Source organism: Drosophila santomea, chromosome 3R (assembly GCF_016746245.2).
Source record: "Drosophila santomea strain STO CAGO 1482 chromosome 3R, Prin_Dsan_1.1, whole genome shotgun sequence".
In the NCBI taxonomy this organism is placed as follows: Eukaryota; Metazoa; Arthropoda; class Insecta; order Diptera; family Drosophilidae; genus Drosophila; species Drosophila santomea.
In genome coordinates this window covers 18,692,546-18,716,494 of record NC_053019.2, presented here as the reverse complement: position 1 = coordinate 18,716,494, position 23,949 = coordinate 18,692,546, and the positions used below count along the sequence as shown (strand labels likewise).

Genomic DNA, 23,949 nt, shown 5'->3' with positions numbered 1-23,949 from the left:
CATCATTTGTGACAACATTATTAAGGTAATAATAAGAATTGAACATATCAAAATACAAGGAACAAATTTCGTGGTAATTTCTGTCAAAAAGGGTATAATCTTTAGTTTATATGAATTATGAAAAAAGATTTATTTAAGTGTCTAAAGGTTGTAATGTAACCTAAGACGTTTTTAAATATAACTTTTCTGAAAAAACTTGATTTGCAACCCAAAACTTTATATCTACAATTGTATGAAATGTATGTATTGGTGCTTTTCCAACACCTGCGGGCTTCAGGGGGTTAATGTCTGGCAGTGTTGAAAAACGCGTGTGCTTTCTTTAACTGATTGTTGGTGATTACGTGAGAATCGTTGTTGGCCACTAGAGCGTTAATTGGATAGCCGCGATAGATTCGGACGAAGTGAATCAGTCATAAATGCAAGCTGCCAGAATGAGGTTCGTTCAATACCTGCGAAAAGGTGACTTGGCCAAGCGACTTGGTCTACTGTCCGAGGATCAAAAGTCGCTGGTGGAATTCGCCGGCTTGGATGGCGTGCCCAACGATCTGAAGTCCCTGATTGCCCAGAATCCCAATCTGGAGGAACTGGCGCGGAAGGCGGAAAAGCAGCCGCGACTCGTGGTGAACGATGATGTCACATTGCTGCCACCACTCACCGATCCCGGCAAGATCATTTGCATTGGTAAGAGAAAGGCATAAATACGTGTAAATATGTATGTAGGTGGACCCTGACCTCCAGAATTACATATTCTCGATCTCGATACCATCTGCTGGCAGGTCTGAACTACCAGGACCACTGCGATGAGCAAAACAAGCCGGCCCCCAAGGAACCCATGTTCTTTAGCAAGTTCAACAATGCCCTGGTGGGTCCTCAAGATAATGTCATCGCTCATTCGGCAAGCAGCGTAAGTGGACCAACAGATAACAAGAGATAGCTTCGTGGAGATAACCAACCGAAAAAAAAATTCCACAGAAAATCGATTGGGAGGTTGAGCTGGTCTGTGTCATTGGCAAGGTCGCCCGTCAGGTGCCCAAATCCCAGGCCATGGACTATGTCTTCGGGTACTCGGTGGCCCAGGATATCTCCGCCCGCGACTGGCAGAAGGAGCGCAACGGTGGTCAGTTCCTTATTGGCAAGTCGATGGACACTTTTCTGCCACTGGGACCGGCTGTGGTGCACAAGAGTCTGGTGCCGGATGTTTACAACTTGAATCTGAAAACCTGGGTCAACGGCGTGGAAAAGCAGAACGGCAATACCGGCAACCTGATCTTCAAGCTGGACGATGTGATCAATCGTCTGTCGCAGACAATTACACTGCTGCCCGGCGACATTATAGTCACCGGAACGCCCAAGGGCGTGGGCATGCATCGCACTCCGCCGGAATTCCTGCAGCCCGGTGATGTCGTACAGTCGGAGATTGTTGGATTGGGCAAGCTGTGCAACAAGATTGTAGCCCCCTAAGTTTGTCATTCCATTTGGCTTGTTGTGTTTGTATATGTAGTTTGTGTTGTTTGTGAAACAATGGCATTTAATAAATGATTTTGCTGTTTTCAGTGGATAAACTATAATCAGGCATTTTTTTTTGTTTAATTAAAGTGTGTGTTATCTTTGATCGGCCAAGTCACACCTTAAAGGTCTTTGATTGTGTGGCATAGTACTCGTTGCGGCTGTGATAGGGCTTGTAGGGATCGTTGATGAAATATTTTGGGCGCCGCCAATAGTTGGTGACCATCTTGTCCAGCAGCCAGCTCTGCGTGGCATTGGTGAAGACGTGCTGCTTGAGGCGGCGTCGCAAAGCTGAGGATTTCTTGAACAGCTTCTTCTGACGACCGGAATGGGTGCGTATCCAGGCGCCCCAGTCCAGGCGCTTAAACCGTTTCAGTACCGCCTTGACGGTCTTTCGTTTACCCTTCACCAGCGAGAACTTGGTCACGTTTCGTGTGTTTGATGGTGATCCAGTGGCTGTTAGCACACCCGGAAGCTGAAGGAGCTGGTGATGAGCAGGAGATGCCAGTGATGGCGTGGGCAACAGGCTAGGACGGGATAGAGTCATCAAAGTGGCACGTTGTGTCCGCTGGACCAAAGGAATCAACGAAGATGCAGCCGGCGACTGGCGGCAAACGCTTCTCAGCGCTGGAAGTAATGGTCATTTAAAACCCGTAAACTCTAATAGCTGATTTCAACTTACCGCTTGTCACAAAAGTTCTTAGCATTTTACTTTCTTAAAACGACAAAGATAAACCTATAAATCCATACAAAAAGTAGCTGCTCTTCTTCTTTTCGAATCGCGTAACAGTCAGCTGTTTGCCATTCACAGCGAACGATAGCAAATAGCTTGCTATTGGAGATGGGAACCGGCCTTCATAAGAAGTATCGCAAATGTATTGGGATTCCCCCACGAATTTGTTTATGATTGATTTTTTGTTGATAACTATTAAGCTATGAACATCGTTAAACCATGTAATCCATTTGTAGAACACTGACAATTCTGACAATTTAAGACTTGTTATAAAAAATAAAATAATAGATATCGTAACGTATCTAAAACTAACGCGTCCATCTCTAAATCAAATGTATTCTGACTGGCCTATCGAGTAAATGCGTATATGTTGCCGACACTTTTCCCATCAAAACACAAACCAAAATTGAGTGATCGAATTCGAGTGGCGCGGGCAAAGGAGCAAGCGAAGCGAAAAGGACGACGAGCAGCACGCAGGACACGTGTGCGTGTGCGTGTGAGTGTGGGGGATGGAAGAGGAAGCAGCAGCACTGGCCAGCCATTCACCCACCAGCGCTGACGCAGTCGAGCCAGCTTCGAACGAATTGGGCAAAATTTAATTCACGCCGCCGGGACTTGAAATTTACGGTAGCCGAAGGAGCAGGAGCACGAGCAGATCAGGATCACAGCAAAATCAACACCATGTATCGGCTAGCGGTGCGAGATCAGTGCAAGTGCGCCCTGCAGGTGAGTCTTTGACCCATTCATTTCTAGCTGTTTGATAACGTGAAAATCGATCGTCACGTTGCCCCACACACCCGCGCGCCCACAAACAAGCGGTTGGCGAAAATACAACAAGAGGCGCTGGTTATGTCATCTCCCAAGCCCAGGAATTGGGCGAAAAGCTCCAAAATAGCAGTTGTTCACGGGCGCGGGGGGTGTCAACGGGCTGGCCATTTACCTTAAATGTGATGGTCCTAAATGTTTGCCTTTCATTGACACAGCGTACGCTGCAGCAGACGACCGCAAACAACAGGCAGTTTGGGGGAAGCAGCAGCGGAAGTGGAAGCCGGGAGCATGGCAGGCGGCAACAGGAACAGCAAGGCGATCAAGGACATCAAGGATACCAGAGCCTGCCGCCGCCACCGCATATGCGCGAAGCTGGCTTCGGCAAAGTGGTCCTTTTCGTCTCACCATTGGCAGCTGTCGGCGGAGTCATCACCTACGCAAAGTAAATAGAGCCACAATATAGGTTTAAGATTGGGACGGGAAGGTCCTTTGCAATACTGCTGCCAATAAACTGCAGCCGAATGGATTTTTGTGTTGCACCAGAATAGCATAAATGAATGAATAATGTAGAAATCATTTTTCAGATACGACAACGACTTCCGCAAATTGGTGGAGAAGAATGTGCCCGGCGCAGGTTCCGTCATTAAGGTGGCTCTGCAGGAGGAGCCGCCATTCAAGGACATCACCAAGAACGTCAACGATCAGATCGATAAGGTCAAGTCTGGCATCGAGACAGTGACCTCCACCGTGGACTCTGTTACGTCTAAGGTGACGGGTCTGTTTGGCGGCGGCAGCGGCGATGATAAGTCCAAGAAGTCTAAAGTGGAGTCGGCGAAGGCTCCTCCTGCTGAGGAAAAGAAGGCCTCAAAACCTAGCGAAGTCAGCAAGACTGAAGCAAAGCCAGTGGTGAAATCTGAGAAGCCAGCAGCAGCGCCTGCGCCCGCCGCTAAGCCTAAGGATATTCCGCTGCCCCGCGACGTTATTGAGTTGGAGAAGGCCATCGAGCTGGCTGCTCAACTGGCCGTCAAGGAGTACAACGCCGCTATAGGCGTTTTGAAGAGGTTAGCAATTCCCGTACAGAATTGGCATAATTTTAAATTTAAATATCTTTCAGCTTTAACGACGATGTCCGTAAGGTCGTTGACAAGGCCGTAGAGAATGGAGAGAACTCTCTCTGGACCACGCTGAAAAATCGCGCGAGTGCCCGTGATACGGCAGTGGGTACGGCAGAGCGAGCAGCCCGTGAGGCTCAGGAGAAGATTGGTAAGTCTATCGTTTGCTAAATAGCATCCAAATATGAGTTACATTTCCCTACTATCAATTGCAGTCGCCTGCGAGATCGCCCTGAGTGCTGCGGCAACGGCACAAAACGCCAAAAAGGTGGAGGCGGTGCGCGACAAGATCAAGAAGCTGGTGGACCACATTGGCAACGTCAAGGACGAGCTCTACCGGCACAAGGACACGGCCAGTGTGTCAGACAAGTACTGGCGCAATGTGGAGAAGGCGCGAAACTACTTCATTGACGAGATCGAGTCTATCTTCCCCGGCCTCAGTTTGGCGGATAAGAAACTAAATCTGTCAAAGGAGGACCTAGACTTGTTCATCCTGCACGCCTACACCCATGTCCTGGCCTACCAGAAAGAGCTGCAGCGCTTGCAAACCGATGGTGAGCTGCGCCTGAAGAGAGCCATTGACTCGGTTCGCGGCGACAACGATTCGGAGGCTTTGCGCGCCCAACTGGAATACCATTTGGAGGCCGAGCGGCGCAAGTTGGCCGTGGAAAACCAGAAAAAAATCTTCCACATTCACGCCGAGTCTGATAAGTTGTTGCGCCTGCAGCTTAAAAAACAAGCAGAGGCCCATGCCGATCACATAAAGGACATCGTGGCGCAGCGGGAGACCGATCTGACGCGAAGCTTTAAGCGTGAACTTGAGGACAAGCTGGCGACCGAAAAGGCTAACTATAAGCTACAATTGGCCGCGATGCTCGGCAAACTGCGCGGAATGGACGCAGCTCTAGCAGGTAAGTTAAATGTTTCATAAGTTATCCGTTGAATGTAGCTAGTGTGTAGAGCCTGGCTAGATATATAATGGTTTTCAAACCTTTCCAAAACATGCTGCTACTTTAGAGATAGAGGATGAGTTTCAAGGTATATTCACAGAGGAAACAAGAAATACATTGTCATATAACCACCCTACCTACCCTACTGATTCTTGACTTTATTCATTGATATCGTGTGCTAATAACATTATTTTCAACATTTTGCAGAGCGTGCGGATGCGGAGCGTACTGCCAATCAGGCGCAGGCCCTTTGGGCCGCCTGCCAAGCTCTGTGGGCCTCCGTGCGCGCCGCCACTCCTGGCGTGCACTACAAGGAGAAGTTGCGCCCGTTAAAGAACGAAATCAATGCCATTGCCAAGGTGGCTAGTAAGTTGAAAGGTTTACTTCATTTCGATTACAGTGGTTAAATCCATGTGCTTACAGAGGGTGACGACCTGGTGGCAGCTGTGCTCCAGAGTGTCCCGATGGAGGCACAGGAACGGGGTGTCTATCCTGAAGATGCGTTGCGCGAGCGTTTCCTGAATGTGGAGCGCGTGGCGCGACGATTGGCTTTGGTGCCCGAGGATGGAGCCGGCCTGCCAATCTACTTCCTGTCCTATCTGCAATCGCTGTTCATCTTGCGACCCGACAATCCCATATCCAAGGACGAACTCGAGAACAAACCCTTCGACTATAGCAAACTGGACACCTACGATATCCTAAACAGGGCCAGGTCTGGCGATACATCACGAGTAGCGTACAAATATTGAAAGTAATCCTTTATGTTTCGCAGGTATCATGTGGATCGCAGCGATTTCCTGCAGGCGCTCAAGTACATGAATCTGCTGCAGGGTGCATCCCGCAAGATTGCTGGCGATTGGATGAAGGAGGCTCGCCTCATGCTGGAGACCCAACAGGCGGCCAACACCTTAATGGCCCACGCCGCTGCCAGCGGACTCTTGTATTTGTAGACTACGTCCCGTGTCCCCTTCCTCCAGAAACAAGAAGATACACTTACTATTTGTTATTAGTCCAGGAGAAGATGGTACGAAAGCCACTAAACGTGAAAGATTACCAGCAATATGTAATTTGTCCAATTAGAGATCACAGTTTAAACGAAAAAGCACTTATATATATATATTTGTATCATTTTGTTTAGCTTCAATTATACAAATTATACATAGAAACCATCATTATTAAATCCACACCACAAATACTTTGGGGAGATCCTTAAGAAGTCGAACCCCTGAGCGTTGGGCGCTGTGGAAACTACGCGATAAATGCAATATGAAATATTACTGAGGCTGGCTGAAATTGGAAAATTTTGTGTTTTTGAAGAACATTGTGATTAGTTCTTAAATAAAAATAATTTAGCAAAAAAAAAAAAACTAAAATAAATAAATTGATTAAAATATTTGCTAAATGTCAAAATTGCAATGAAATTTATTTCTTTTCTATATCATTGAAAAATGTAATTTCTCTATTGTGAAGCAGAAAGATGGTAGGCAAGGCAAATGTATTCGAAACTGGTTACTATGTGGTTGCCGCAAAATTGAGATATTCAATATTCGTATATGTTCGTTACTAATTTTCGCCCGCCAAAATCGCAATAGTTGATCGTTGACCAGCACTGGACGCGCCAGTTTCGTGGGCGGCTGTCGCCAGCCCTGGTAGTCAGAGGCAATCAGCTGGTTTGCGTGGTCGATTTGGTCCTATTGAAATTTTCGGTTTGGCACCGGAGCAAAAATCACATTGCAATCAAATTTCCCGTGCCCAAAGGACACACATTTGATTTTGGAGCAACAGCCGGAAGATCTAGCTAACCGAATAGCAAAATGTCGATGCTGGCGAGAACCGTTGGACGCACCTTCATGCAGGTAAACGGCCATCCAAACCGCAGCTCTTACATAAACACTTGCTCGCGACGCGCTGTGCGAATATTTCTGCGCTGAGGCCCAGTTCTTATATTTTTTTTTTGAGGTTATAATCCTAGCCAGCCTTATCCATTCCATTTCATTCTCATCGTTTTAGGCTGCGGCAGCACGTAGTCTGCACACCACGTCGACGGTCCGGGCTGCGGTGAGTTATATGCGCTTATTCAGCGGCACCAAATGTAACCGGGAAACTAATTGGTCTTGCAGGATAACTATGGCGCCAACAGGACCACCTGCACACTGATTCCCGGCGACGGTGTGGGTCCCGAGCTGGTCTACTCCCTCCAGGAGGTCTTCAAGGTAGCTATCCATCCAAGATGCCATCATTCATATACAGTGTTCCAATGCGACCTTATCTGCTGTCGAGTGTGATGCTGGCTTATAAATCTAGACTCTTCAATCTCTTGCTCCTCAAAAAGGGTATTTAAGCTGAGGAACACTGTCAGCATGGTTTCTTATATTCTTTTTAAATCTGGTAGTTCTACGTTTAGTTCATTGCATCTATTTCTAGAATCTATTTGATTCAGAAAGCATACGGGTCTAGAAGTTAGCTTTAAGATTTTTAAAAATGCGCACACAATATTTACAGATCGCACTATATTTGATAACACTTCCATTTTGCCGATCACGAGTTTTAAAATTATATAAATCAAAACATCAAACTTATCTGTATCGTAAAGATATGTGATAAGTGGCTACTTGAAAAAGTTAGAAGAGTTTTTGAGATTTCCCCGTTTAAATATATTTTAAGAACTTTAAAATTTTTAATAAGTAAAAGACACTGTTAAAATTAAGCTTAACCAAAACTTAAAACACATGTGATCAGCGACTTAAAAAATTCGAATTTTCGAATCTAAAAAAATAAAGGGCTATGTAAATTCTATAGCTTCTCAAGCCAAGTCCATATGCATAATTGTCTTATCTTATCGCACAGGCAGCCAGCGTTCCCGTGGACTTCGAGTGCTACTTCCTTTCCGAAATCAACCCAGTGCTTAGTGCCAAACTGGAGGATGTGGTGGCCTCCATTCAGAAAAACAAAGTGTGCATTAAGGTACGTTTGCAACAAATTAGAATAGTGTGGTAAATACTAAACAATGTGCTCTTGCAGGGCGTTTTGGCCACACCCGACTACAGCAATGTGGGTGACCTGCAGACCCTAAACATGAAGCTCCGCAACGACCTGGACCTTTATGCGAATGTGGTGCATGTCCGCAGTTTGCCCGGTGTCAAGACGCGCCACACCAACATCGACACGGTGATTATTCGCGAGCAGACCGAGGGCGAGTACTCGGCGCTGGAGCACGAGTCGGTGCCCGGAATTGTGGAGTGCCTGAAGATTATTACCGCCAAAAAGTCCATGCGCATCGCCAAGTTCGCGTTTGACTATGCCACGAAGAACCAGCGCAAGAAGGTCACCGCCGTGCACAAGGCGAACATCATGAAGCTGGGCGACGGCCTTTTCCTACGCTCCTGCGAAGAGGTTTCCCGTCTCTATCCACGCATCCAGTTTGAGAAGATGATTGTGGACAACACGACCATGCAGATGGTTTCCAACCCCAATCAATTCGACGTTATGGTCACTCCCAATCTCTATGGTGCTATTGTGGACAATCTGGCAAGTGGTCTTGTGGGCGGTGCTGGTGTCGTTGCTGGCGCCTCCTACTCCTCGGAATCCGTGGTCTTTGAGCCGGTAAGATTGCCCATAAAGATAATCTTAAACTAAAGATAAAGCTTAAACTCTGATTTACATGGTCCTCGACCCTGGCCACTTCAAACTCTTATCTCTAATTCCGATTTCTGATTGCAGGGTGCACGTCACACCTTCGCCGAGGCCGTGGGCAAGAATGTGGCTAATCCCACTGCCATGCTGCTCTGCGGCGTGAAGCTGTTGCGCCACATCAACCTGCCCACCTACGGCGAGATCATCCAGAATGCCATCAACAAGGTGCTGAACGATGGCAAGGTGCGTACCAAGGATCTGGGCGGACAATCGACCACGCAGGACTTTACCCGCGCCATTATCCTGAACATGTCCTAGATGGGCACCACTGTCATCGCCGGCGCGATCAGCAAATCTATAACATCATGGGCAACAACGTTGGCGCTTATATAATCGACACTAGACAGTTTCTGTTGTTGCCACAGCCAAAATTTGAATTGTTGAAAGAAACACCTTGAGTTCTTAATTTTCCTTTACGTCCAATTTTTTATTTGTCCCAATGTCTTCAGTGCATTCATTTGAGTATTATTTCCGGCGAATATTTAAGTTTAGTCCAATTGAAACGCCTGCAGACCCGCCCCGAATCCAAAATTCGCGAATTCTTTAGTTTTACCAATTGGCAGTAATACATTGATCCTTGATTATGTTGTAATTATTTACGTATTATTTTTTCCCCATTTTGATTTCGCAATGATTCTAATTTATGGTCGAATTATATTTTATGTTTACCCCGTTGAAAAGCAAAACACCGAAAACAAATGATATTGCTAAACCAATTAACTGATAGCGGACGGCTTTGAGTGGACCCACTCCACTGGAGCTGTGAGAAAGATAACAATAAACTCAAATCTAAATTAATTATTATTTAAAAGCCATTGTCAGTTTGAGCTGTCTAAATTTTAAGTAATACAAACAAATGAAAAAACCCAAACATATTTGACCCACTTTGTTTGAATGGAATGAAAAGCCGTAGAAGATCAAAAAACCAGTTTAAAACTGGGGATTTTATCAGTATCATCTTCCAATCCTGAAAAGACTCGAAATTATTGTGAAAAATTACGATGTTTTTAGCAAGCCAAAGACAAATTTAATATAAAACTCGATAACAAATGTAGCCGAAATGAAAAACTTAGAACACCAATAATGACGGCAATAATTATGGAGACGATCCCTCCCCGCCCGGTTCCCATTATCCGCCCTTGGGCTTGGCCAGCTCGATGAGGCGTGGCGAGGCTTTGGCTTTCAGTGCCGCCGGCGATATGGCAAACGGATTCTCGCGGATGTGCGTGTTCTCGAACTCCTTGGGCTCCGCCAGCTCCTTGATCCGTGTGCTCGCCTTGTATTTGAGTGCGTTTGGCGCGATCCCGAATGGATTCTCCTTGACGTCCGCCAATCCCTGGTTGGCATCGCGCGTGGTCAATGGCTCGGACATCTCCTTGATGCGAGCACTCGCTAAATGGTCATCAATATATGGTCAAATAAAGTTGTTGTGTGTGTGTGTGTACTTACGTTTGTAGCGAAGGGCATTGGGCGAGACCTTCTCCGGATTCTCGTTGATGTGGACATTATCCCGCACAACGGGCTGTGATATTTGCTTGATCCGCTTGGTCGCCTTGTAGTCCTTCATTTGCATGGTCAGCTCCCACTTGGGCTTGATCTCCTCCAAATACGCCTTCGGACTTGCCAGCTGCTTGAGACGCACGGGGTCGAACTCCCCCGCCCCCCGATCCTAAAATATAATATAAATAATATAACATTTGCATAGTTTGTCTGCCAGTTTTTCACTTACCGGCTTTGGGATCTTGGGCGCTTTCTTTGGTTTCGCCAACTTTTCTATGTACTTTTCGTGCCGAGCCAGCTGCTTTTCCGTTTTCTTCTTCTTTTTCTTCCTGCAAGGACATTAATTCGTATAGGGGATAATTAGTAATCTTTTAAATAGGCATTGCTGCTGGTAGGCTTACGGCTTGACCAACGGCTGTGCATTCGAGAGACGACTGTAGAGCGATAGGTAGCTGTAGCGAAGCCACCTGTTCAGTATGGACTCGCCAATTGAGTCGCCCGCCAGGATCGCCGTGCGCCGCCTGTGGAGCAAACGACGGACGGTGGGCAGAGCCAGTTGCTCGGTGCGGGTGTGATTCTGGGCGTCGCAAGGACGCACCATTTCGATGGACTTGGGAAAGGAGCAGGCGCACTTGGGCACAAAGCGGCAGGTGCGGCGTATGGGTATGGCCATTTCCATTAGACGGCGACGCTTGACGAACATGCGCTCGTGGCGACGCGTCAGTTGGTCCAGCTCCTGGCCAATGTCCCGCACAAAGCATTCGGCATCGTAGGGAATAGGGTCCCGGATGGGACAGCAGTCGGGACGGACGCAGTCCTTCAGCTGCAGACAGGTGGTCACCGTCGGGCTGAGGTCACACTTCAGTCCTTGTATGGTCATTCTGGGGATTTCCGAATTTTGCGGCTCTACTTGAAACCAATTGATGCTAACTTTTTTATTCGCTTTTTTTTTATAAAAACCTATACGATTATCTGAACAAGTCGAAAGTATACTTCATCTGGAGAATTTATTGGGTCAACTCTGTACATAAATTTGGGATTTGACAGCAAATGAAATACACATTTTTCGCCACAAGCCAAGATTTTTAAATACTTACCAATGCCATAATTATGCACTTGTTCCGATTGCAATGAAAACAAGTTGTTAATCTTTAATTAATGTTTTATTGACAGTATTCATAAAAATACTGAGAGTATGCTCCAAGTTCACATCATTACAAGTTAATAGTTTTCTTTGGGGTTTGTATTCCGACTGTCCCACCTGCAAGTTGTTAATTTTTCCTTTTAGTTTTGCTTTCCGACAGTTAATTCAGTATACCTCCTATTTTTGCTCATTCTGTTCACATATACACAAATCTCATTATTTTCTTAAGCAATTTTTTCGCCTGCGTCCTTGACTTTCTCAACGGGTCTGTTTTTTATGCTTTTTTACAATGTTTTTGCCATACACTTGAGTTGGTTCGAAATGTTTCACTTCGGTTAATGTCTCCCTACTCTTGTTGCAATTCAATTGGAGTTCAGCAGTTCAGCACATGTTCTTCATTTGTTCATTATTATTGGCTTTAAATTTAGTTTTCGACTTATTCGTTTGTCTTGCGAACAAAATGTATATAACTTGGAAATGAAAGGGATAAGCATAATGTTAATAATAATTGTTATACACCCACATCGAACTTATGCAATACACTCATACATACACAAATATGTACTATAAATTTGAATTTAGCATTTACTAGGTCATTTTTTTGTTGACAAAAATTTTGCTAATTTGAATTTACCTTATTTTGGTTGGTTTTTTCATTTTTTACTCTTCATTTGATTTGTTTTTTTTTTATTTACACAGAAGGTCACCGCCAAAGCGAAATAATAATTAGTTGTATGTAAATTAGGGGTTTCTCCATTTTCAATCCATTTTTCTTTTTTGGTTTGTTTGCCATCGAAATATGTATGTTCTTTTTACACTTAATCCAGTTTTAGGTTTAATTTCCTCGCATATCGTATACATTTTTTTCTCTTACAAATATAATTTTAATCAGAATTCATCCAAAGTTAGCATGGCCTGAAGTTTTCACTGCATTTAGAGATATATATTTTTTTTGTTTCTTTTAGAATCTAAAGTTTAGATTTATTTTTGACACGCTAAATGTATATAATATAATATATATGTATAGATTACCAAAAGGGTTGCTCCTTCATTTATGTACACACATACGATTTTCCGGGTCTGCATAATTTAGCATAGTTTCACAATTTTTTTTTTTAATTTCGCAATTTTTACCTCGATTTATGTCTCGTCTTTAAGATATGCCTCAAAATTTGATTTAGCTTTAGTTTTTCAAGTCACACGTTCGGTGCTTCTGTGTGTTACATTTTAGTATTGATTTACCAGTTTTTTTTCTTGAATATGTTCTTTAATTTAAGTTTAAATCATTTCTCCTTTAGTTGGTCCCTGAAGCTGTGTTGAGTTTAGATGTACGATTCCTTTGGCTCGTCTGTGTAGTTAGTGCCATTTTTGATTTTGGTTCGGAATATTCCAAAATTTGGGTGAGTGGGTTTGGAGCCGAAACAATTCTCGAAAGTGGTGAGAGTCGACTTAAGAACTGAACTAAAAACCAAATTCAATTAACCGAAATTAATGTTTCAATTGCCTTTTATAATTGTTATTGTTTTTCTTGTTGTTGTTGTTCTTCTTCTTCTTGTTGTTGGGAATTGCATATGTTGAGTGCCAATTGTTGTTGCTCATCTCTTGCATGTGAAAATGGAGCAAATATTGGCCACGTTAGAAGGTTGGATAGTTTCTCCGACTGCTACCATGGCCAATATTTACTTTGGGCTATTGTTCAGTTTATATTCATATTCGTGTCATCTGTCAATTATAACTATTGCGTATAATGGTATTAAGTATCTTGTTGCAATTGTTAGACGGTGCTTAATTTAATTGAATATTCATATTCGAGTTTCTTATATTCTGCAATGTGTGAACGGAAAGCCTCCTGTGGTGTGAAATGAATGCAAACGATAAACGAATGGTTTAACTAAAATATTTTTCATTTTATTAATAAACGTTTAATTCGTAAATATATTGTATATATCTGGTTTGTTTTTTATTTTTTTTTTTGCGTTTAAAACATAATAAGTAAATAATAAAGATAACGAAAATTATAAACTTAAACTTAGTTATGTGTGTCTGTGTAATATAATAACAATTATGCACGCCTTACTAAACAGAAATTTTGCCTTTGCTGTTGTAAATATTAATTTAAGGTTTACAATGTATGCATTACATTTACTCTTGTGTAAATCAAATTAAGCGAAATTGTAATATGTTTATAAATTACTTATCAAATAAAACATATTTATTTTGGATTTCTTTTTTTAACGCAGAACAAATTAGTTTCACATTTTTCTTGCAGTTTTATGTTTTTTCTTTAGTTTTCTGTTTCCCTTTAAAAATCTCTGCTTTTTTTTAGTGTTTTTAGCTTTATTGCTTATACACTTTGCTGTACTTATGGGCTATTGCTAATTATAATGCGAATTCTTGTTATTTGCTTATTGGCTTTTGTTTTCCACTAAAAAATCGTCCATTTCTTAAATTTTGTAGCAATTATCTAATGCAAAAAAAAAAATGGTTTTTCTGCTCTATTTTCTGTATTGTAGTTTACCAAAAGTCTAAATTTATGAATTGTACTTACATCAGTTTGTTTGTTTGTTGTAAAAATAATGAAAAATATGCTCAAAACTTTTGCCTGGCTAAGATTTTGGTTTTCTGTGGTACTTTCTCGCTTTTCTTTTTGTTTTACGCCAATTGCTTATAACTATTGAAGTTGTTGGTTTTACGGATTGATTGATTGATTAATTATGAATATTATTTTCTAGGGCTATTGTTGTTGTTGTAACTGTAACTGTGTGGAGCTGTGGTTGTTGTTGTGTTTATAAGTTAATAATTGAAATAAAAATTGGTTTTGTTCTTTAGTTCATTATGTTTTTCATCCTATTATTGATATAATGGTTTTTGCCTTTTGCAGTTCGATTTGGTGCTGCTTCTTTTTTCCGATTCGCGATTCGCAATTCACAATTCACGATTGACGATTTCCTGTTTCCGGTTCTGAGTTTGTATCTGATTCTATTGCTTGGCTATGATCGATCCTAATTAAGTGGCTATTGTATCGGTTATGTGGCTAAGAATACAAATCTGTTTTGAAGAAACGTTTCTGTGTGTATCTGTGTCTGGGCATCTTGTTTAAAGTTAATTGCTGTGGCTATTTCTATTTACTTGTGGCTATTTAAGTTCTGTAGTAAGAGTAGTACTATTGTTTAATAAAATTGTGGTTGCTGCTGTTGTTGTTGTTGCTGTTGTTCGTTGGTTGTATTTGTGGATAGAAAAAAGAAAAGTACAATCGACTTTAGGCTGTTTTGGATTTTTTATCTGAGCTTTGGACACATCTAGTGTCCACGTTGTATATTAATTAGTTTCATGTAATTAATTATTTTCTTCTTTTTTTTTTCCTGTTGGCTTTTAATCAATTTTTGTTTCAATTATTTTTGGGCTATTGTTGGTGGTTGGTTGTCTGTGCTGGGCTATTTTGTGGTTGTTATCACGTCTGGGCTATTGTTTCTTAGCAATTTTCGCTTGTGATCTTTGCTGATCTTGAGTTGTTTGCGGTCGCTCAAGTTGAACTTAGGTGAAAAGTTTTGAGTTTTCTTTTTCTGGCTTGTGATTGTGATGTCTCGAACTGAGCAATGAGAATGTGTGTAGAATTTCAATTTTTGGACTGAAGCGTGCGCATAATAATGATGAAAAAACCTAGGCGTAGTCTAACTGCTATTTTAAAGAGTTATGTGCACTTAAAATGATTTTTGATTTTCGATCCATACGGTAGACATATGCATTATTCATCCTTCTTGGCATCGGCAAAGAAAGCTTGTAAATTATATTAATCTTGTTAATGTTAATATATTTGTTGTTGGTTGCTTGGTTTTGTTTGAAACAATTGCACTATAGTTCAAATGATGTTGCCCATTTAAGAAGTCAATTAAAATAAGGAGTAATAATTCTAGTAATAATAAAAAAAGAGGAGAATACCATTAAAATGTTTTCTAATATGTACAAACCATAAATCGAGTCTAACAACGCGCTAAATAGTTTTTAGTCCGTATAATAATAGAATAATAATTATAGTTACGTCTATAAAATGTTTGAAAGTAGAAGTTGATTGTTTTATGTGAAGAAATTTTGATTTGCCTACTATTAGGTCATAACTAATAATAATTATTTATAATCGTAATCATTTTATGCGCTTAACTAAACCGAAACATAAACTCTAATTATATATATGTATATGCACTTATATTCAGCAAATTTTGATTCGCATTGAACAAATTAGATTTTATACACAAATATGAGCAATTTCATGAAGCACGCTAGAAACCCTCAATATTTTACGCTCTCAAACCATATAAAACAATTCTATATTATGAATATATCAATTTTTTTAGCTGGTTTTCCTTTTCTCGCCATCGTTCGCTTTTTTTTTTTTATACAAATATTAACTATTATGTTGTAGTAAAACAAAGAATAAGTAATGTATGGGTAATCAATCTTGTTTCTCTCCGAAAAATAAAACACGTACCTGAGCGTTTTCGCCTGTCCACCTAGAAACTAAAAGGGGGCGCAACCACGCCCCCCTCGACCAGGTGAACAAGCAAAAATTCTATACAATTCAACATTCTCAAGCTGTTACTCAATTACACTCGATTGGTTTGTTTTGTTTTTTTGTTTGTGTTTCGAACTACCACTAGGTTGACATTTCGACTTTCGACTTCTTTTCTGCAGTTATGATCTTTCGTTTCGGTTTCATCGCGGATCCTAAATTTGGTTTTCAGATTTTGGATCCGATTACCCCATCAATATGAAGTAGGGCCATAGTGCGTTTCAGTACTCCAAAGGGCAATAATAGAATTTCACTATTCTATTGCCCATTTGGTTGGTTATGAAACGCACTGTATTTTGTTGTCTTGGTTTTTTTCTTGTAAATGGTTCTTGTCATTATCAGTTGCCTTGGAATTTGTAGCTAAACTTGCTTCGAAATATTTTCATTGTTTTAACATGTTTGTGTTTTTGTTTTTATAACGTTTGTTTCTTAAATTTGCTTATTTAAACCGTATAATTGCACTTTATCTTGTTTATTATTTTAAGTTTGATTTTCATTCTTTTTACATCAATATTTTCGTTTTTCCTTTTTTTTAGCGTTGCGAAATTGTATTTATAATTTTTCTTTGTATAATTTTGCATTATAAAAGACTGCGTTTTTGTTTCCATTTAATTTTGACTTGAACTGGTAAACATTATTCCAAAATATATACAACTATATATGTTCTGAACAGTACCATCGGGCTTGTCTTCTGCTTACTGTTACCTATGCTCAGTATTCAGTTTTTGTTTTTAGTTTTTGTTTTCAGTTTTTGTTTTCAGTGATGTGTGCTGTAGCTTAAGAAATTCTCTTGGCCAAAAGCCGCTCCCGATTTCCGGGGCCAACTGCATTTGGCCATTAGCTTGTGCTTGGTTTAGTTTCGTTTTATCCGATCTGTCTACAATTTCTTTACATGGGTGTGTGTTGCTTTATCCATTGGTTTTGTCTTTTCGCATATGCTTAGCCAACGTTATTTCAGAAAATGCTCTTCAAAATTTTGGATTATTAATCACAGATAGTGTGTCTAATATATATGTATGTATATAATAAATATGTATGTATACTTCAAATATAATTAAATTAGCAATAAATACTTTTGATTTATTTCCATCCATTCTTTATCTACTCTCGCCTATTTTCCCTTCCATATTTCCATATTTTCATTTTTTCAATTTTTCATATAATAAACATTTTTAATTCCTTTAGGTTCGCAGAACTCTTCGCTATTATACCAAAATTTATAATTGTATTAAATTTTTTGTTTACATTTTTAAGCCTTAACTTTTAATTTTGTTTCCTTTGATTTTGATTCTAAACCACAACATTTATGCACATCAAATGTAATTTGGGAGATTAGCCAATAAATACTTTTTTATCCATCGCATCGTGGAAATGATAAATATATTAAATGCCCTTAAATGATTTCAATAGAATTATTAAACGCATTTCGCTTGCTATTTTCCACAATTTTTCATGCCATACCTTTGACTGTTTCTTGTATTATAATTCGCTAAATATTTTCAAATATTTCCGACAATTTTCCCCATCTCATCTTCATTTAAATATACTGTATATCGTTTTTGTATGTTTTTTTCTTTTTCATTTTCTTTTGACACTTACTAGCTAGCACACAAAATATGTTTTTAGGTACATTTATATAATTTTTCATCTATTTTCATTTACGCAGACATTTAGTTAGTTGTTTACCCATAGATAGAATTTCAAAGTCAAACGAAATGTAGATACGTCGAAAGGAGGGCCAAAGATTTGGATTAGGGGGGTTTAACTGTGTAAATATGTTTTGCTCTCCTGTAAAAGAGTGTGTAGAGTGTATAAGTACATTTAAATATATTTAGTTGCTCAAAATGATCATGTGTTTGGTTTGAGGTATACGCGTAGTGATGAAGACACACACATACATAAATATACAAATATATATCATATGGTATATGGTATATAGTAATATAAAGTCTTTATATATTTATGCTTTTTACTTTTGGTGGTTAGGCGACTGTACATGAAATGTGTGTTCTCAAAATTTGTTTTTTTCCGTATCATTTTACTTTTAAGCCAAAATCTTGAAATTTTGTTTTCAAATTTCTCTTTTTAAAGCCTAAACACAGATAGATATATTTTTGTAGTTTTTTGTTTTATTTTTTTTTAACACCGAAACACTTTAATTTTGATTACGTTATTTAAATATGTGTGGAATTTGTTCGAATAAAAATGATTTTGAATGTTTTGGGGTATAATATTTTGTATTATTTAAGTTTTTGAATTTGTCAAATTAAAAATGTAATTTCGGGATTTATATTTCTGAAATTGTTTGCTTATTTTTTTGCGTTTTACTCTGCGTTTGCGTTTCATTTGAATTATTATTTTGTGTGCTTTGTCTCGCTTTGCTTACTAATTTATTTAATTTGTAAATGTGAAGGCAGCTTTGTTTATTGATTTCCGTTTTGTATTTTCATCTTTTGAAATCATAAAAAATGTTGAATTTTTGTGGATAATTTTGTTTTGGTTTTTGATTGATGTTTTTCGGTTTGTATTTGTTTTTTCCATTTTTGAATTTTGCTATTTCATTGTTTCATTCTTTGTATTGTAGAGTCTTGTATTATTATTGCTTTTTTTGTTGTTGGTTGTTGTTATTGATCGGATATTGCTGTTGTTGTTGCTTGTTGTAGTTGTAGTTGTAGTTGTAGTTGTTATGGTCTTTGCTGTAGTTATTGTTGTTGTAGTTGCTGTTGTTGGCTATACTCATTCTGTCTATGTCGAGGACAACTGCCTGGGGTTTTGGCCCTGTTTGAGCTGCGCTTCTGACTGCTCTAGAAATCTAGAAATTTGCGTACGAAAACTATGTGGAACATAAGAGTATCTTATGGAATGTGCGAAAATCGCAACTCGAGGGCCAAAAACCTGGCCGAAACAGAAGTCGATTAAGTTGTTGGCTTGTAAGTGCTTTACTGATTTCCTGTTGGCTATATATATTTCTGCTATATACATATATATGTATATATTTTCCCATTGGACTGCTGTTTCTGTTTAGTAAAAAATATGCTCAACATAAAAATGCGGTTCGAAACGAAATGCAAAATGAAAATGGTTCTTGGTTTTTGCTCAGTATTTGTTTAGTTTTGTTTTGTTTGTGTTTTTTTGGTCTTAAGGTTTTAGATTTGTTTTTTGTTAGCTTTTAAGAAAGTTTGTACAAGAGAATGCCTATTTGTCGATTGTCAAAACGAAACAAAAATATACATCGTACACTCCGGGGCACAAATGTATGTTTCTTTGCTTGCGGTTTTTCATTATGTTATTTTTGTTTTTTCTTTTGTTTTTTATGATCTTCTGTTTGTTTTATTTTATCCCCTATGCTGTTGATTACACATTTAACTAAGAGCTAGCGCACATTTACCACACACACATCGGTCAGCTGGCTGGCATATTATATTTATATATATATATTTATATATATATATATATATATAATTCTATATAGTGATTTGTATGGTACTATCAAAAAACGTGGCTTAATTTGGTGTTCCCTTTCTCCCTCCCCTCCGCCTAGAAGCTGTAGTAGTGGGCGGCCAGCGGTGGCCAGGCGAACGCTGGATTCGCGGCCATCGGCTGCTCCTATAACTGCTCCACCTGCTCCGCCTGGTCCACCTGCTCGGCCTTGATCTGGGCCAGCTTCTCGTGCAGTATGGATGTGGCATGGTGTCCCGGACTGTGGTGTCCAGTGGCCGCCTCCGATTCGCACTTGATGTGACTGCTGCTGCTGCCATTGAGATCCATCATTTTGTGGTTTTGCTGGCCGCCACTTTCGCCGCTCTTCAGGCTGCTGGCATCCGTTTCCGAGTCATCCCGCGATGTCATCCGGCTGCTTCTGCCATTCCCATTGGTCTGACCATTGCCAGCGCCACCGCCACCGCCACCGCTCTTGTTCTTGTTGTGCGCCAGATCGCTGTTGTTGTTGTTGATGTGGCTGGCCGAGTGCTCCTCATCGCTGCTGCCGCCACTGTCGGCGCTCAGTCGCTCCCGCTTGATGTCCGCATAGTTGCCCATGGGACTGCCCGAACGCTTCACACTCTCTCCGCTGGCACTCGAACAGGTGGCGGCGTAGTCATTGTTCCGATGATTCGTGAACGGCGTCTTCTTCACCAGCAGCTGATCGAGCAGGGCGTGTCCATGACCATGTCCATGCCCGTGGCTATGTCCATTGCCATTGCCATTGCTACCGTTGCTGCCATTGCCCGCCGCACTGCCATTGCCCTCGCTCGCCTGCAGCGTCTTCCTAATGATGCCATCGTACACATTCTCCACCATGTCCTGGGCACTCTTCATCAGGCCGTGATGATTGCTGGCCTGGGGATTTCGCATCGCCTCCGTGATGCGATTGAAGTCCAGACCGTAGGCATTGGTGGCATTCGTCTGGGCCCAGAACATGTTCGGTTGAAAGGACAATTGCTGCGGACCGGCCTCGAAAAGGGGCAGTTTCAGGCCGTTGGGCGTGGCAGCGGCCGCTGCTGCAGCTGCCGCCGCTGCCGCTGCAGCCGCCTGGTTGTTTTGGTTCTTGAGTGCATTGCTCAGCTTGGAGCCACCATGCGGTCCCGCCTTCAGCTTGTCCAGCTGCAGCTTGTTGGCTGGTCCGGTCAGGCCGACGAGATCCGGCTGCGGCTTGGGCTCCCGCTTGCGGGGTCGCATCAGATGACGCTCCTTCACCTTGTACTCCAGCGTGGAATGTGGTACGCCGTAGTAGCTGCCCGCCCGATGAACCGACATCTCACCTCTCTGCACCGCCTTGACCGCCTCCACCAAACTGTCGCGGTCGTAGTTGCGATACTTGCCCCTCTTTGGTCGCGTTCCCTTGCCCAACGCATCCTGGGCGCTCAGCTGCTGCTGCTGCTGTTGCTGCTGGTGGGTCAGGTGGTGAGCAGGATGATGCTGCTGGGACAGCAGGTTGGGTGAGGCACCAAACCGGGAGGTGTCTGTGCCGCCAATGATCTTGGCCACCGAAATGCTCGGCTTCTTGTAGCCCAGCGAGGTGGAGCCGCCATTGTTGCTGCTGCAATCGCTGGCATTCCCGTTCCTGAGACTCTCCTGGCCACTCTGCTCGTTGATCTGTCGCTGTATGTTGCTGGCCATCATCTTCTGTATGCTGGACGACGACGATGGCAGCAAACTGTTGCCGGCGGAGTAACCACCTTGGGCGACGGCCGCGGCCAGCATGGGCGATGCGGAATGTGGGCTGCGATTGCTGCCGTTCCGGTGGCTGTTGCTGCTGTGATTGCTGTTGTTGCTGATGCTGAGGCTGTTGTTGTTGTTCAGCGAATGATGGTGACCACCACCCAGACCGCCCGGCGACAGGCTGCTGCTGCTGGCCGGACCGCTGACCTTGAAGGACGGAATCTTCAGTATGGGATCTTCGCTGGCATCGTTCGGATCCAGCGAGGAGTTCGTTTCCGGAGTCTCCGATTTGGGCAGGCGATGACGATAGGCGGCGACATGTTGCTGCTGGTGCTGCTGGTGCTGATGGTGTTGCTGATGCTGCTGCTGTTGTTGCAGCAACAGCGAGGCATTGCCAATGCTGTTCTCCTGACCGGCGGACAGCAGACTCAGCAGTCCCTCGTTCATCATGCCGCCACTATTGGCCACCAGCAGACCCTTGATCAAGTCGCCCACCGTTTGCGTTTCATCCAGCTTGGGCATTGCTCCAATGCCTGCAGCCAGCATCAGAGTGCGCAGCAGGACATTGGCATCCAGCGGTATGGAGGGCAGAGCGCCCTGATTGCCAGTGGCATTGCCACCGGCCGGATGTCGACCCATTTTCGGCGATCCACGTTCCAGATCCTCGCCCAGATCGCTGCCATTGTGCTCGGACAGGTGGCTCAGTTTGCGCAGTTGTGCCCTTGCAAACTCCGCCGGATACGCCGGCGTCGACGCATTGCTGTCCACTTCCGCCTCTGCATCATCGTTGGAGTCCTCGAGCTCGTCGCCATCGTGATCCTGCTCCTGGTCCTGGTGTTTCAACTTGTACAGCCGGTTGTCCAGAATGGAGCGCGGCTCATGGTGTTGGCTAGCTCCCTTCCGGTGATCCAGCTTGTTGGCCACCACATCCTGCAGGGCCCGGCTCAGATCCTCTTCGCTGTACGCCCTTCTTCCCGACGACGTGGGCGTGGCACAGGCTCTGCAAGCGATAGCGGAAACACATTAAGTTTTTAGTGCTAAATCAAAATTCCCTCTGATTGTACAGTATATAATTAAAATATATATATAAATGTATAATATAATGATATATAATAAATCTATACTATTATCTTTTATTAATGCTTATCTATCAACTTGTTGTATTTCGTAATATCTGACAAAAATCAAGTATACGCAAGCTTAGGATGATTGGTTTATTGCAAGTTTGTAAAAGTCATATTCTGCTTTACAACCACTCAGGTGTTGCGATAAGATTGTATGTTTCTGTCAATTCATTTCGGATTTCCCCTAAAATATACGACGAAGGCACCTTCGACACACAATCACCCAAAACTCGCCCGCCAAAAAGTCAGCAAGTCAATCAACTTTTTATCTCCCGGCAATTTTTGTCAGTGGCTTCAGGCTTCGAGGGTAATATTTTTTGGCAGCACCATCAAAGAACTTGACAGCCACTTCCCATTTTGGCTTAGTAGAAAGCACTCCTTTTTTTCGGCTCTCACACACACACACACACACTCGCACACACAGACACACATCCTTACTAACACAGAGACACGGGCACTAGAGAGGACTGACAATGAATGCTTCTTAAATGTCTGCAGCAGGCGAGGAGGAAAAGACGACACTGGTGTCAAAGGCAAAGCCAAGGATGCTATACAATCTTTTTTGCTTTCTTTTTTTCTTTTTTGTATTCCCCCATTTTGGTGGCCATTCATTTTTTTTCGGGAAAAGACAAAAGATGACAAGTCGGTGGAGTGGAGATCGGTGGGGCCTGGAGTTTGGGACCAAATATGTTTTTGAAGTTCATTAGACGAATACCAAAAAACACAAAAAAAAACGAAAAAATCACCCGAAAGGAGACATTCTCCAGAAAAGGAAAAAAAGCATAAACATTTTTCACTTAATACCAGCGCGAGCGTGAGTCCAAGCGCATTTCCTTCTGCTCCCACTAACTCATCAGGAAGCGGCAACTTTTGTTTTCCGACAGCAACAACAAGGGTGCACTGCGCAAAAATAATTATACATATGCAAGGAAAACCTTTCTATTTGATTTTTTAATACTTTTCAACTATTATGACTATTTGTGTATGAGCTTTAGAGATTATAAATAGCTAGATGCTAAATGCTAGTTTGAGTATGTGAGTTTTTATAATTATAACTTTGGTCTTCAAAGGATTGAGAAGTACATATATTTTAATAACCTAATGACTATTTTACTTAATTTTTGTGAAAATAAAATTTTAATTTGGGTGATTATGTTATGAAAAATAATACTTGAATAACTTTAAAGTATGTTGCAACAATTTTAAAGAATATAAAAATATAATTACATCTTGCATACAGAAAAGCATTTCATTAAATGCTCCCACATGCTATTCACTTTGAACATAAGATGTTATAAAAATTTAAATATTTATGAAATTAAAAGAATTTAAAGTGTATATTTTGGCTTTTCTGAAATCCCTTGGCAAGCTGTAATTTTCTGCGAGTGGCGAAGCTGCACGAAATATTTCTTTTCTTTATGCGCAACCAGAAACGAGACGAGCTCGAGACCCTTTCTTGCCTTCATTTTTTTTTTTCGTGGGCGGCTGGGGACATTGCACCGGCAGGGCGGGGGGCGTGGCAGGGGGTGGCCAAAAAGGGGTGTGGAGGAGGGCGGTGGCAGAACGCACAGCTTCTTTGGCGCCCTTCGCTGAGGGCTGTGGCACAACAGGAGGCGGCCCTGGCAAAAGTTGATGGCAAAGTCATAGGAACTTTTTTTCACTTTTTTTTACCAAAAGCCACCCTTTCCCTCT

At 41.9% G+C, this 23,949-nt stretch overlaps 6 protein-coding genes across 6 annotated transcripts in view; 3 read left to right on the top strand and 3 right to left on the bottom strand.

Annotated features, from left to right (window-relative positions):
- The first annotated feature begins 329 nt into the window (after window positions 1-329).
- LOC120451234 (fumarylacetoacetate hydrolase domain-containing protein 2A) lies at window positions 330-1,568 on the top strand. The gene is made up of 3 exons (XM_039634728.2): window positions 330-681; window positions 777-904; window positions 973-1,568. The coding sequence occupies exons 1-3, from the start codon at window positions 417-419 to the stop codon at window positions 1,459-1,461; spliced, it is 882 nt and encodes a 293-aa protein (XP_039490662.1). The 5' UTR covers window positions 330-416; the 3' UTR covers window positions 1,462-1,568.
- On the bottom strand, window positions 1,499-2,402 carry LOC120451235 (39S ribosomal protein L35, mitochondrial). The gene is made up of 2 exons (XM_039634729.2): window positions 2,189-2,402; window positions 1,499-2,133 (listed from the first exon to the last, which is right to left on the bottom strand). The coding sequence occupies exons 1-2, from the start codon at window positions 2,211-2,213 to the stop codon at window positions 1,622-1,624; spliced, it is 537 nt and encodes a 178-aa protein (XP_039490663.1). The 5' UTR covers window positions 2,214-2,402; the 3' UTR covers window positions 1,499-1,621.
- A 162-nt stretch (window positions 2,403-2,564) lies between these two features.
- On the top strand, window positions 2,565-6,249 carry LOC120451233 (MICOS complex subunit Mic60). Its single transcript, XM_039634727.1, has 8 exons — window positions 2,565-2,965; window positions 3,223-3,449; window positions 3,592-4,068; window positions 4,122-4,270; window positions 4,335-5,030; window positions 5,277-5,435; window positions 5,493-5,781; window positions 5,842-6,249. Exons 1-8 carry the CDS (start codon window positions 2,921-2,923, stop codon window positions 6,017-6,019), a joined length of 2,220 nt encoding a protein of 739 aa, XP_039490661.1. The 5' UTR covers window positions 2,565-2,920; the 3' UTR covers window positions 6,020-6,249.
- A 360-nt stretch (window positions 6,250-6,609) lies between these two features.
- LOC120452207 (isocitrate dehydrogenase [NAD] subunit beta, mitochondrial) lies at window positions 6,610-9,637 on the top strand. Its single transcript, XM_039636329.2, has 6 exons — window positions 6,610-6,925; window positions 7,080-7,127; window positions 7,190-7,282; window positions 7,917-8,033; window positions 8,091-8,672; window positions 8,790-9,637. Exons 1-6 carry the CDS (start codon window positions 6,884-6,886, stop codon window positions 9,018-9,020), a joined length of 1,113 nt encoding a protein of 370 aa, XP_039492263.1. The 5' UTR covers window positions 6,610-6,883; the 3' UTR covers window positions 9,021-9,637.
- A 129-nt stretch (window positions 9,638-9,766) lies between these two features.
- LOC120452208 lies at window positions 9,767-11,286 on the bottom strand. Its single transcript, XM_039636330.2, has 4 exons — window positions 10,664-11,286; window positions 10,492-10,591; window positions 10,212-10,431; window positions 9,767-10,154 (listed from the first exon to the last, which is right to left on the bottom strand). Exons 1-4 carry the CDS (start codon window positions 11,140-11,142, stop codon window positions 9,892-9,894), a joined length of 1,062 nt encoding a protein of 353 aa, XP_039492264.1. The 5' UTR covers window positions 11,143-11,286; the 3' UTR covers window positions 9,767-9,891.
- Window positions 11,287-12,096: 810 nt separating this feature from the next.
- Window positions 12,097-23,949, bottom strand: part of LOC120454183 (mushroom body large-type Kenyon cell-specific protein 1) — a 78,118-nt gene continuing 66,265 nt past the window's right edge. Inside the window, exon 6 of the mRNA XM_039639263.2 lies at window positions 12,097-22,133. Coding sequence (XP_039495197.1) covers window positions 19,580-22,133 — 2,554 coding nt within the window. The 3' untranslated portion in view covers window positions 12,097-19,579. The remainder of the gene's footprint in view (window positions 22,134-23,949) is intronic.

Coding starts and splice junctions, on each gene's coding strand:
- LOC120451234 (XM_039634728.2), top strand. CDS start 417: ATGCAAGCTGCCAGAATGAGGTTCGTTCAATACCTGCGAAAAGGTGAC. Junction 682..776: donor CGGCAAGATCATTTGCATTG/GTAAGAGAAAGG, acceptor ATCTGCTGGCAG/GTCTGAACTACCAGGACCAC. Junction 905..972: donor TCGCTCATTCGGCAAGCAGC/GTAAGTGGACCA, acceptor AAAATTCCACAG/AAAATCGATTGGGAGGTTGA.
- LOC120451235 (XM_039634729.2), bottom strand. CDS start 2,213: ATGCTAAGAACTTTTGTGACAAGCG. Junction 2,134..2,188: donor AAGAACTTTTGTGACAAGCG/GTAAGTTGAAAT, acceptor CATTACTTCCAG/CGCTGAGAAGCGTTTGCCGC.
- LOC120451233 (XM_039634727.1), top strand. CDS start 2,921: ATGTATCGGCTAGCGGTGCGAGATCAGTGCAAGTGCGCCCTGCAG. Junction 3,450..3,591: donor GGAGTCATCACCTACGCAAA/GTAAATAGAGCC, acceptor ATCATTTTTCAG/ATACGACAACGACTTCCGCA. Junction 5,031..5,276: donor AATGGACGCAGCTCTAGCAG/GTAAGTTAAATG, acceptor AACATTTTGCAG/AGCGTGCGGATGCGGAGCGT.
- LOC120452207 (XM_039636329.2), top strand. CDS start 6,884: ATGTCGATGCTGGCGAGAACCGTTGGACGCACCTTCATGCAG. Junction 7,128..7,189: donor CGTCGACGGTCCGGGCTGCG/GTGAGTTATATG, acceptor TTGGTCTTGCAG/GATAACTATGGCGCCAACAG. Junction 8,673..8,789: donor AATCCGTGGTCTTTGAGCCG/GTAAGATTGCCC, acceptor TTCTGATTGCAG/GGTGCACGTCACACCTTCGC.
- LOC120452208 (XM_039636330.2), bottom strand. CDS start 11,142: ATGACCATACAAGGACTGAAGTGTGACCTCAGCCCGACGGTGACCACC. Junction 10,592..10,663: donor GCACAGCCGTTGGTCAAGCC/GTAAGCCTACCA, acceptor ATGTCCTTGCAG/GAAGAAAAAGAAGAAGAAAA. Junction 10,432..10,491: donor CGCCCAAGATCCCAAAGCCG/GTAAGTGAAAAA, acceptor ATTATATTTTAG/GATCGGGGGGCGGGGGAGTT.